The sequence below is a fragment of the Tachypleus tridentatus genome, chromosome 2 (genome assembly GCF_004210375.1).
Source record: "Tachypleus tridentatus isolate NWPU-2018 chromosome 2, ASM421037v1, whole genome shotgun sequence".
NCBI classification, from domain to species: domain Eukaryota; kingdom Metazoa; phylum Arthropoda; class Merostomata; order Xiphosura; family Limulidae; genus Tachypleus; species Tachypleus tridentatus.
The window spans coordinates 31,577,600-31,591,075 of NC_134826.1; the positions used below are offsets into that span (position 1 = coordinate 31,577,600).

The window sequence follows — 13,476 nt, forward strand, 5'->3', positions numbered from 1 at the left end:
AAGTGTGACAACAAGTAGATGGTACAAAAATGGTTCTGCATGAATCCAGAGTGACAGGATAGAGATTGAATTATACTCAACCATATTCCATCTCCAAAGAGGTTTGCTGGAATTATAAGAAACTACATATAAAAGGGTTAAAGAAAAAAAAAAAAGACCAAACTGATTAGTAGCTTCCAATGTAGAAGGCTCTGGCTGCCCTTCTCTCAAATGACTGAATCTTCTAGAACTTGTGTTCCTCTGTCAACTATGATATGATAGTCATTGTAATCTAGTGAAAGTTAACAGATTGCATTAGCTGTTAAAGAAAACCACCTATTTGTTTCCTGATGTTTTTAAAGTTTAACTGTATTACAATAACTCCAGTTACATGGTGTAGATTATGCCTATAACTTGATAAGATATTTTACTTTGCAAAAATTTATTGTAATATACTTTATTGTGTTACACCTTTTATTTTTGTACTTTTAAAATTTATATACCCTCACAATTATGTAAGCAAATTTTAGATTTTGGGTTTATGTATAATATTGTAGAAAAATGCAGGTAAAGAAAATTATTGTTATTTTAATGACATTATTTAGGTATAGCATTTTAGTGTCTGTAGCATAAGTAGTAGTTACCTCACTTACTATTCAATTCCTTTCTGATAATGTACTGTATCTTCTCTCACACAATAGTGAGCTACTCTCGTTCAGTGCTTCTCTCTATGTGCAAAACTTTTTGTATGCCAAAAGCCTTGAAACTCCCATCTACCTAATGATTAATGCAGCTCTTTGCATCTTCACATATAAATCATCATGAAACAATTCTCCATTGTTAATCACAGTTTACATGACATGTAACTTCCTCTGATTCTTCCAAACCCTCACTTCTCATTAGGCAGTTGTCTAATACAAATGCTTTGAAATTGTACTTATTTAATCCAGTAATTTCTTTTCTTTTTGTGAAGTAGTGCTTTACCATTTCTGTAATTTTTCTCGTTTCTTCACTGTTGTATTTGGCCAAATCAATTAACCTTGATTTGCCATTTTATTTTCCCTACTTTGTTTACTACTTTCAGTGTCATTAAATAGGTTTCAGGTCAGGAAGTCTCAGTAGGGGATTTTTCACTCATCATTCTTTGGAAGATTTGTCTATAACTGAGTCAGCCCTCTTCTTCCAACAGTGTTTGGGCTCCTCCTATATCTAGCAAACCTGTTTAGTTGTTGTATAAGTAGGGCTTCTTTGATTTTGTGTTTGTTTACATTTGTTTCCCTACTTAGTATCTGGGTGTTTTCTATGATTATGTTGTGTTTATTTAAGTTGCAGTGGTGAGAAACATGTGAAAGTGTTTTTTTTTTATGTTCTTTGAATCTAGTTTCCATTTTTCTGCTTGTTCGTCCAATATAGAAGTTGTGGCAGTTGTTACCAGTTGTTAAATATATATCCTGGGCATTTTCTATACATGTAACATCAGCTGGCTCCTTTTTCGAAGACTCTTTTAACACTAAATGTATTCTTAATCAACTAAACCATAAAGTCTTAATCACAGTTTTGATATAATCTCTCTCTTTATAGAAGTCCCTACCACTGAAGTCTGCAAGATAGCTTTAGAACATTATATCTGAGATCCCAACCCACAGATACACATTCTCAGCAACCAATTAGCAACCATTATAGAATTCACTACCATCAAAACTAACTTTATATTCAATAACCAAAACTACCTACAAATAAATGGCCTAATTATGGAAAGTCCTGTGTCACCTGTTCTAGCCAACATTTTTATGACACAGACTGAATCTCAAGCGATCAATTCAGCCTTACACCTACCACTATACTGTTACAGGTATACTGATGACACAATTGCTGGATTCACCTCTACAGAACACAAACTTACTTTTTCAACCATGTTAACTCGATACACTCCCAACATTAGGTTCACCTGTGAACAGGAAAAAAACTAACCAAATTGCATTTCTTAATCTCAAGATAACTAGAACCAATACACAATTCAAAACAGAAAACCACAGAAAAATAATGCACACTGGATAATACATTCCCTGGAACTCAGCACATGAAACAAAACAAAAACTCAATATGTATCTCAGAACGTCTGTTAGGGGTATTAACAATGTTATTGATAAGGAGGGAACAACGTTTTGACTCTACTAGGTCATCTTCAGGTTAAGAAAGAGAGAATTTGAATGTGATTGTTGATGGACACATGTCTTAAGGATGAGAGTATAAACAGGTTCGGGATTGTAGGGATCGTTGCAGGTGGATGTTAGGTTACTAACATGTACAGTTAACCATACATCCTACCAGGGTATACTATCTGGCACCTAGTGACTCAATCACACTACCTTTGTGCAGTATCCCTGAGGTTGATGTTGTGTGACCCTGGAACTTATTATTCTGTGGATTGTGGTTACTCAGGATATTCTGCTGGTGATACATGCATTCCAGCCTTTGTCTAGTTTCATCCAGAAGATAATGTTGCATAGTTTACTCCCAACTACTCCTGATACTCTACCTTACTGGGATTGGTCCCTTGAGGATATAATGTTGCATGGGATAGCTTGGTGATTATTGTAGGGAATGTACCACCAAACTTTGGGCAGAGGCTATCCCACCAATCCCAATGTATACCCCCGGCCAATAATACATAATGTAGATATAGTGTATTCCAGAGGATCACTTGTAGGTTTCCTCATGATAGTTTTCTCCTTTCACATGTTTCACATGCCCATGAAAAAACAGAAGTATTTTTCAGAGAAATTGAAGTAATCATAAACAGAAAATTTTGAATATACAAATATTAAGAACACATATTAGGAATATGTATTACCCAAAATGTAAATTTGCATCAACATGATGCCAAAAAGAAGTAATAATCCAATCCTTCACAGAATGGCATTAAAATACATATAAAACTATTGGTTAATTCTAATCACACATCTTACACAATTAACTAAAACTACATTATATCACATAACAAACCTGCATGCTACAATTTTAACATTTGGTTAGTTGTCAATGGTAAAACATGTCTTATATGAATACATATGGAGAGTTCTTAGTAGCAAAAATATACTTTAAAATCATCAGATATTTAACAAGATTTAGTGTAAAAATAAGCTAATGAACACATGGAGAACAGTTTCATTCACAAAAGATGTCTGAAGTTGCAGTGAAGATAAATGGTATAGCCAATGATGTAACTTTGTGTAGATTTTCTACAACCTCCAGTAAAAATATTCCAGTCCTTATTAGAAGTATCTCATGATTAGTCAACAAATCCCACCTCACACTCACAAACCCCACAGCAACTAAAATAAAATTTAAACTAAAATTATAGTAATCAGTCAGCCAGGGTCAGTCATGTACATAACCATGAAAGGTTGGTCAGCTAGAGTCACCCTGACTCAATGCAGGAAGTAATACAAGATTTGATTTTTCTGTAAGATAAATAACTCTTAAAATGTGTACAAGAATTACAAGTCTTTATATTTAATATCATAATACTTAGACCCTTGATACACTGTTAAGCATAACTGTACACATACAATATCAAAAAATGTCACTTCTTCATAAAAGAATTTGTTCCCTTATTCTTATGTGAACCTCCTTAAGTTGGTGATCTATATAACATTGTTTCTAATTGTGTATTCTAAGAACTTACATATATACTATATGTAATTTGGTAACTGCCTCACAATAAACTATCATTACAAATCCATGTTATACATTTGTACAATAAGCAAATATTAAAGGCCTAACTATCTCCACTTTCTTATTTGTCCATGTTTTGATATAATGAAATGTTAAACTTATTTTGCTACTTGCAAATTTATCATTCACCTACTTCCCAAAAAAGGGTATCTAAAATCAATTGTGATCAACTAGCAACAATTAACACTGCTCTTAAGTGGGATTAGTTTGTTTAGTTACTTGTGGTATCCTGAAGTCAGAAATCTTGATGTTTTGGCTAAAAAAAGTTTAACATTTGTCATCAAAGGTCAATGTTTAACTTCAAATAAACCATACTAACAATTATATTAAATGCTGTAAATAAAAATGGGATTTGAAGTTTTTAAGTTATTATAGATATTATATAGAAAATACAAGTAATTTTTGGCACTAGGCATAAGCCATGTTATTTCAAAATCAAAATCAATACATATTCAGGTACTGAAAGTCAGCCACTACCAAAGTTCTTTTCAACTAAAGATATCCTTAGATTCTGGAATGTGGATAACTAGATGTAAGGTTTTTTCAATGGCAATGATATTCCAACATTGAACTATCATCCATCTCCAAAAATAGGACTGGCTACTGCCTACTGCTCTTATCCATGATTTCCAAAACTAACTACAATGACTATATTTAAACAATTGCATGGCTTGATCAAGCAGATTACACAACATATGAACAATATACTTCACAGATGTTAAGTAACTAGTGTTCTGCAAAAGTATAACCAATGTAATTTGATAAAAAAGGTAACTAAACTTTCTGTACCAAGAATTGTACATGTAAATGTTTTGTATCACTTTAAAGTTGTTAATAAAACTTACCTACAATAATCATAATGTATTTTTCATTTTGTGCTGTTCCTTTGTTGGTTATGACTTTACATGTGTAGGTTCCATGCATGTCCATGTGAGCTTCTTTAACTTCTATTGTACTTGTAGACAAAGTATTCTCATTCACTCGACCTTTAAGAACACCCTTGGAAAGTGGCTTCTGTCCAAGCCTCCAAACATAAACTTCTTCTCCATCCTTCATCCAATGGATTGCAGTAACATTTTCTGTTGGATCCAATATATAATGGCAAGTTATGGTAGCACCTTCTCCATGCAAAATGTATTCAGTTTTGTTGCTGTCTGACAGGAGATGAACTTTACTCACTCCTACACCAGACACTATTGAAATAAAAAATTAATTTAAAAGTATTAAACAATAAATTTTACTATTTTCTAATTACAAATTGCAGTTCTAAAATTTAAGTACAATGTTAATTTTTGTTGAATTTTGTTTTCAATACCAAAACTTTCTTTAAAGTTTAAGCTTGTACACTTGAATATGATTGCAACAATTATCAAAATGCCATACCAGTTCTAAAAACAAATCTACCTTACTGTAAATTAAGCTGTAATTTGTAATAAAATACTCAATCAATAAGTGAACTTAAAATGAATCTTTTGACAATTTTACTTCTAAATCCCAAAATAATTTCAGACTTTAATGCATGTTTAAGTAACATACTAAAATGTAATTAACATTTTATTTCTTTTTATTGCTATGTATTCTACACCACTTGCTCAAAAATTAGTGTGTGTGTGTGTGTGTATGTGTATATATAAGATCCAATTCCTTTTCAGAGGTTAACTCTAACATATCATGTTTTTCCACTAACAATTTGCCTTCAAATTACCTTTACCAACTGGAAGTTTCTAACTTGCAGGCATCTTAAACCTTTTTTTATTTTGAATTTTATCTGAGTAACTTTATTGTGCATGACTTTGATCTTTGGTTTTGAGTGGATCACAATGAAAAGAGATGTTATGATATGTATATGTATATTTATATAGATAAATGTATCTTACAAAAAAACAAAAAACTACCTGGGTATATAGCAATTATATCTAAAACCAAAGCCATAATTAACTCTTCAAATTTTGAAGATTAACTCTCCTGAAACAAATGTCTAATTTTAAAACTCAATATAATTGTTTTAAGTTGCAGAGATATAACCATATTAATGACCATAAGATGATACAATCACTGCCATTTTTTATCATTATATATATACTTTTAATTCTTTATACATTGGATCAGTCATTTAGAAAAAAAAAACTTTCAACTCCCATGTAACCATGAAACTACATACACTAAAAGTTTTAATGTAGCAAGTGTTTCTAAACAATATTTAACCAAATTTTACCACAATTTATTAGTCTATTTTACACAAAATATTATTTTTAAATTTTTTACTAAACATTTTGTGTGTGAATTTAGGAAGTCAGTCTCACTTTCATTGTAACTACTTGATTGGTAGATAATTTTCAGATTAAATTAAAACTTTTGTAATTCAAAAGTTTTCATATTTCATTTGCATGGTCACTAAAACCTCACAAATAAACATCAAACTTTGTTTCAGTAAACCTATATATTTTATGTTATTTCCCTTAACCTAACACCATACATAAGGTCAACCATTTTCAATGACCTTGTAATCATAAAAAAACATACTAAAGAAATCTAATTTACACTTTCTTTATCTTTCTATAATGAGTTTATATTGTTACAGATATTACACACTATTTATTCTTACAGCCAAAGTTTATAGAAATCAAATATTCCAATCTACTTGATTTACTGCTTTACTGCTACTTCAAATAGTGTCAAAGCAAATTACCACTATAGGAAAGCCTTATGCAAAGACACAATGACACTGGGTTACCACTAAGCTCAATCAAATTACAACATACTGCACTGCAAAACATAACTGTGTCATGAAGTTTTTTTATTTTTTAATATTTTCCATTTTTTTATTATCTAACCTGAAAAGTTTCTACTTTTTACCTTTTAGGCACTTTATAACAATAAATAAAAAAGAAAGAAACATACAGTACTTGTAAATGGGTCTTGTAGTCTTTTACTCTAAAATCTCAATGAAAGTTTCTCCCCTTTTATAGGGGGGGGATGTTGCTGTTAATACTTCACCAAAACTTAATTCCATCATGTAACTTACAACACAAAACATTAACATGCATCAAAAATACAATTTAGTAAAACCATTATACTTTATTTGATATTCTATAAATAAAGCACTTTCAAATGTACATTAAAATGTTTTACTACCTGGTTCAGGGTATCTTGGTAATAACAATCTATAAAATTAACACAGAACAGCTCAAAACTGATCATGTAAACATGCTAACATCATAAGGAAAATACTGAGGTTTCTTTTTATTAGTTATAACTAATCCAATATCACCAATGTCAGAGAGAGTTATTCAGATTCTTTTTAAAACAGTATGTGCTAAAAGGAACATAGCAAATAAGTCTTGGTTTATGGCATACAGTTTATTAAAGCAAGAACATATGATATACATTTTAATTTTATTACAGCGAAATCTAACCTATTAGTTTTGTTTCATTTGGTTTGTTTTGAATTTTGTGCAAAGCTACACGAGGGCTATCTGTGCTAGCCACCCCTAATTTAGCAGTGTAAGACTAGAGGGAAGGCAGCTATTCATCACCCCCCACTGCCAACTCTTGGGCTACTCTTTTACCAACAAAGAGTGGGAGTAACCATCACATTACACTGCTCCATGACTGAAAGGGTGAGCATGTTTGGTGTGACAGGAATTCAAATCTGTGACCCTAAGATTATTAGTCAAGTGCCTTAACCACCTGGCCATATCGGGCCAACCTATTAGTAAACAAATCCTTAGAAATATAAAAGACAGAGGTGGAAAGAAATCCTAAAATGCACAATTCAGAACAAAGAAGTGACATAAAATATATAAAATGAAGATTGAGAATTTAACTCTTTCAATATGAGCTCAGTCAATCTGACTGATCACATGACCTCTTTGTACTTGTTTAAAGTCTTTATACATCTAAATACTCCTAACTTTCAATACAATGTATACATCTTCACAAAATGTGTAAGTCTTTCAGTTAAAAATAAATAATATTTATGTATTTCAACACAACTTACCACTACTTTTTTTTACTGGAATTAACATTTACTCAGCATTAGAAGAACTAGCAAACCAATAAACGTAGTCTATGATCACAGCAAATTTCTGTTACCACACAAATATTCTGAACAAAATCTAAATAAATACATTTTATATAGCTTAAAAACATGACAGTGATCACAGTTTAAACTTCTACAAGCAAATTATTGATTACAGTAATAACCACTACTTTCATATAAATTAACTCAGTTCTTCATTATTTCCCATAAGTATTTTATTATTATGAACATTATGCGACAGGTACATATACAATTAATATCAGTGAACATTTTGCTCAAGCAATGATGTATGTAATGGACACACTACCAAATAAACATTACTGTTTTGTCTCAAATATATCTTGAAACGAATGATCACAACAGATATTGGTTCAGATAATAGAATCACTTAATACCACTAAAATTATTTACCCATGTCCATACAAATAGGGTTAAATACCCATGTCACAACCTTCTACAGTTACATTCAAAACTGAAGTAAACTACTTTACTATCAATGTATATGAATAAAGTTAGCATTAAAACACAGTTTTTATTAACACATAAAGTTTTAATATTATATTGTTCTAAAAAGAAATGTCTGAATAAATTCTCAATCTCTTCTCATATAAGAATCATGATAATTATTCTTAAGGTCTCACTCATTTGCTAATTTATTTACCACCCCTCTCTGAAATACAAAGTTTAACATAAATTAGTCATTATAATACAGATAATACTAATGCAAAATCTAATTTTACAGCCTTCAATATTCTTTGTTTAGACTTTAGAGATATAAACTAGAAATTCAGACCCATCTGTTACATTCTCTCTTTCACAAATTGCTTTTTTGTATCATGTATAACCAAAAGAAAGTTTTAACCTATTAAATTACAGGTTATGTTACTTTCAGTACAAAGTATTGTTTACTTTGCCTTTTGAAAATTTCTCTCACTGTGTTGAGGTTGAGAAGCTTAAGAAGTTACTTTAAAGCTCTTGTACCATAGTTACGAGTTAAATTATAATACTTATTGGACATTGGTTGCTTTATGAATGTCATTATTTTGTATTGTTATATACGTTGTTTAAGTAAATAAAATTATTTAGTTTACTTGTACCACCAGCATAAAAAAAAGTATTAAATTTCATTGACAACTGACAAAAAAAACCAAGAGGTCAAAGAAAAGTATTATATTTTTTGTTTTTGTTAATTTATTTATTTATTATTATTATTATAACAGTAACTTAAATGTAAAAGTTAGAAACTGATCAGGTTACAGTAGGATAATTTGGCAAAATGATGAAAAATAATAACAATAATAATAATTCTTCATGAGGTAGCTTGCAAACAGCTTGTATGTCACATCATTCAATAGGTTAACTTGAGCTACATCCTTGCAGATTGATTAAGTGATTTACAACTAATATGGCAGTATTTTAATTTAGATACTGTTCAAAGAACAATAAAACAAAGTATAAAAAGAGGGAATCCCTAAAAGCATGTATAGAATTAGTATAAATTAATCTATACAACTCTTGTTTCCCCTTTTTTATCAGCTATATTTCTGTGCACCAACAAACCAAGAATGGGACATGTATTTACCCAATTCAATTTTATTACTCATTAGCATCTCTACCAATCTACTTCCAAATTCAGATCATTTCAGGCAGGATCAGAATAAATTAATCTAAGAGACTTTTGGCATTATCAAATAGATCAGTCAAAAGGGTCCATAACTGTAATTAGACCTCAACTCAATCTAGAGATGAGGAAGCTACGAGCTAAAGGTTTGTACTTTAAAAAAAAAAAACTCGGAGCTGTTCTATGGGCTACTGAGACACAACTAAAAAGTTGTAAACTGTTAGAAGCCTTAAGCCATTTGAAATAAATAAATGGTTTTCAGTTACAATGTGAAAAATTCTAGAAAGAAAAAAAGTGAGGAACTTACATTTATTTTACATTTGTGTTTTTATGGTGGGTGCAAGATCATTCCACTTGACTGAGTTATTATACAGTAAAGGTAGAGCAAATATCAGATAAAATATAAAGTTTTACAGAAAAAAAGTATGGAGTTTATTTAGCAGGTTTTAGATGGTATGCAAATGAAATTTAAAAACTGTGAGATGAAGAAAAATATTTTTGATCTTTATATTACAATCACTTTGAACTTAAAGTAGTCAACACTGACTCCATATAGTCATGAACCAATCTATACCAAAAATAGTAAATTATAAATCTACTGTTTGGAATGCAAAAGACTTGTAATGTTTACCTAACCATTGCACATTTTGTGAAGATACACATAGCATATTAAAAGTTACAGTATAGAAGCTGATGATTAAATTGTGGTTATAAAGTTGGTCACATTGATTTACCCCATACAAAAAAGTCAACTCATTTTTGTATTGTATGCTGATGTAATTAAAATTTTAATAAGTCAACTACGAGTAGTAAAAATTATTTTCTATTTGATGATAACAATTATCATAATTAACAACCACTACGTTCTATATCTGGCACTTGAGTCACTTACAAGAGCAGGATGACATGTTGTGAATTACGTCTGATAGGCAAATTAAAGAGCAGCTAATGGTAACCAAATCGCTAAGGAAGAGCATACATTTCACCCTGCACCATACAAAGGTTGAAGGATACCAAGTAGTGTCATCCACCTTTACAAATGTGAAAAAGCTACTTTTCTAGTTAATTTCATGTAAAAAACATTTATGAACAGAAGTACAGATTCTTCACAGAGAATCAAACTGAATATAGCTAGTCCTCTGTCCAACACAGACAAAACTGGAAGGTGCTGGTTGCTACAGGTTACATCATTAACATTCTGGTGGAGCACCTAAAAAGTCAAATGGATTAATATGTCAACTTGAATAGCCAGTTGTTTGCAAAATTCTGTCATCCAGTTTCTTTGATGAAAATTAGCACTTACCCATATCATCCATAGTATGTACCAATTAGGATGAGCATCTACCACTTATCATGATGTTGTATTGTGTAACAGAAAAAAAAATGGATTGTTTGTTTTCTGAATCTACTGATTTGAGATATTAATATCCATTGTATATATACACATGGATGTGGAATTCGTAATGCTTGACATTCAGAAACAAGTTGTCTCCACTGGACATGTAGTTTTTTTCTATCACAATATTCATTCTTCTGCAAGAGAAATGCTGCAGGCATACTTGTATGGAGCCATACAATTTACTAAAAATTCTGAGCTGTGGAATTGGTCACATACACAGAAACAGTAAAACATTTGCACCTTTAAGTATAAAACCAAAATAATATACATCCCTTTAGCCCCTTTGTGACAGATCACGGGTCAAAGGCCATGCCATCGAGTTTGTTAACTTGCATTCAAAGTTTTATTGACTATTATTTTATGAATCCATGTCGCTAAGTTTGGAATGGAATTGCAGTTTATAATTCAAACCTTAATAATATATATGAGTTAATTTCTTAATTTAAAAGGAAACACTAAAGCAACACACTTAAATACAGATTTTATTGAGTCACATTATTTAAGATTAGATGTTGATGATGTCAAAATATTAAATCTATAGTTTCATACACATTATGAACTAAAATTACTAATATTAACAAGCTAGAATATAAAATAAGAATCTCATATCTTTTTACTTTGCTAAGATGTGGCTAATGCACTCAATCAAACAGGGTGGCCTCATTCAACTCTTTTCATTTTATGAAATGGTTCCTAATATACACTTACTTCAATATATAATGTAAATAGCCAATCAACAGCTTAGAATGTCCCAAGAGTGGTCTTCTCAGACATTTTAATCTGTAAAAAAGGCTACCACATTATTTTGAACCAAGATTACAAGAAGTTAAGTTGTATCATTAGTCTGCTTGAAGTCTTATATTTTTAAAGTCAAATACATCTTAGTTACTAAGCTTAACAAATTATAGTGGAATTCTATGGTGTCAGTGTAGTTATTTAGAATTTTTGGTTATTCAACTGAACATATAAAGCCAAAAAACAAACTGTTTGATATCCTCTACAAGTTAAATTTTAAAAGGCCTAGCAACCTTTGTCCAGCAGAAACCAAGTTCAAAGGCCAGAGCAGAAGAGATAATTGCTTACTTTAGTTGTTGATTTACTGTTCTATATTTTAATGAAAATAAGTTTCATACTTTTTTCTAAATAGCAATAATCAATACACATATATATAATTGAAATGTAGCTATATATTACAAACTACTAGTCCACTAAAACATAGCCAAGACAGGGAAGACAAATGGACAGTTTTACATTACTGAATATGTGACATGAATGCACATGCACCACATCAATGCAAAGTTAGGTAATATTAGCTGGGCATGACTTGAAGGTAAATATATAAAAATATATATATATATCATTATGAGACTTAAGCTACTTAAAGTAAATATTGTATTTTTGTGTCATAATACCTAGTCATTCTGACTTGAAAAATACATTTATATTTATTTCTTAATTTTGTATGATGATTATGAGATTAGTTAAGTGACAGTATAGAAGCTAAAGTATATAAAATAACATGAAATATAATATTTTGCTGAAAACAAATATTTGAAACATATTTAGGAGGTTTCAGAGATTATGCAAATAATATATGAGGTTTTGGGGATGAAGAATAGTTTTTTAATCATAACATAAAATCACTTTGCACTCAGACAAGTAATGAAACAGATTAGTTTATTAGAAATCTAATTTTTGTGTACAAAATACTTGTTACCTTTAGTAAAAGTCTGCCAAATTTTGTGAGGAAAGACATGCTGTATCAAAGTTACAATGCAAATACTTAATGTGTACAAATATGTAGATGAAGTCACGTATATTATACTGAGCCCACTGTAAAGGGTTAATTCATAAACCCACTCTGACATACACAATAAGAAACACTTAAATCAATGAAACAATACTATTACATTAATTTTATCTACATTATGGCCCAGTAGTTTTACTCACAATTCCACATAAGATACATAATACAAACTACAAAAAGCTTTAAAGTGCTTTATATACATATTAACAGATGGTTAAATACATTATATTAAAAAAAATTTAAATATATATATCAGAAAATCACATGACTATCAAACTCTTACAATAAAGTCATGGTGTAATGCTATATATACTAGACCTACATTTTGACATTTTATAGCATTTCACAGATAATATGATACCACCATACAATGATAATATTTAATTTTTGAGAAGGGTTCCTAAAAAACATATTTTGCATAAGATATTTATATCTGATCATGAAGATGTCTTCAGATCAAAGATTTAGAATTTCAAAGGCAGTGGTAATCATTGCACTTAATGGCATTGGAAAACAAAGGAATATTGATTGACTTAGAGTATCATAACCATCCAGAAAAACAGCAACAAGATGCACACCAGTAATGGTAATCAAGGTAACAGGTAAAACTTGAAGAACACAAAGGTTAAAGGCAAAAGTCATCCACATTTTGAAGACATTATAACAACATCTGGAAAAGTGATGAAAGTAGCAGGCAAACAAGTTGCAGGTCATAAGCAGATGCAGAATAAAAGCACAGGATACACCTTTCACAACAAAACTGAACTGTCAATGGAATTACAATAATTATGACCACTATTATATAAAAAGAAAATCTTAAAAACTATAGACTATTTTTATAAGTAAATTTGTAGGAAAGGGAAGAGCAAATATATACAAATCTTCAAGCT

General features: G+C 30.4%; 1 protein-coding gene across 1 annotated transcript in view; it reads right to left on the reverse strand.

Moving 5' to 3' along the window:
* Positions 1 to 206: 206 nt before the first annotated feature.
* The window catches only part of LOC143245464 (V-set domain containing T-cell activation inhibitor 1-like), a 39,331-nt gene continuing 26,061 nt past the window's right edge, over positions 207 to 13,476 (reverse strand). Inside the window, exons 2-3 of the mRNA XM_076491824.1 lie at positions 4,563 to 4,910; positions 207 to 271 (exon numbers count right to left, since the gene is read on the reverse strand). Coding sequence (XP_076347939.1) covers positions 207 to 271; positions 4,563 to 4,910 — 413 coding nt within the window. The remainder of the gene's footprint in view (positions 272 to 4,562; positions 4,911 to 13,476) is intronic.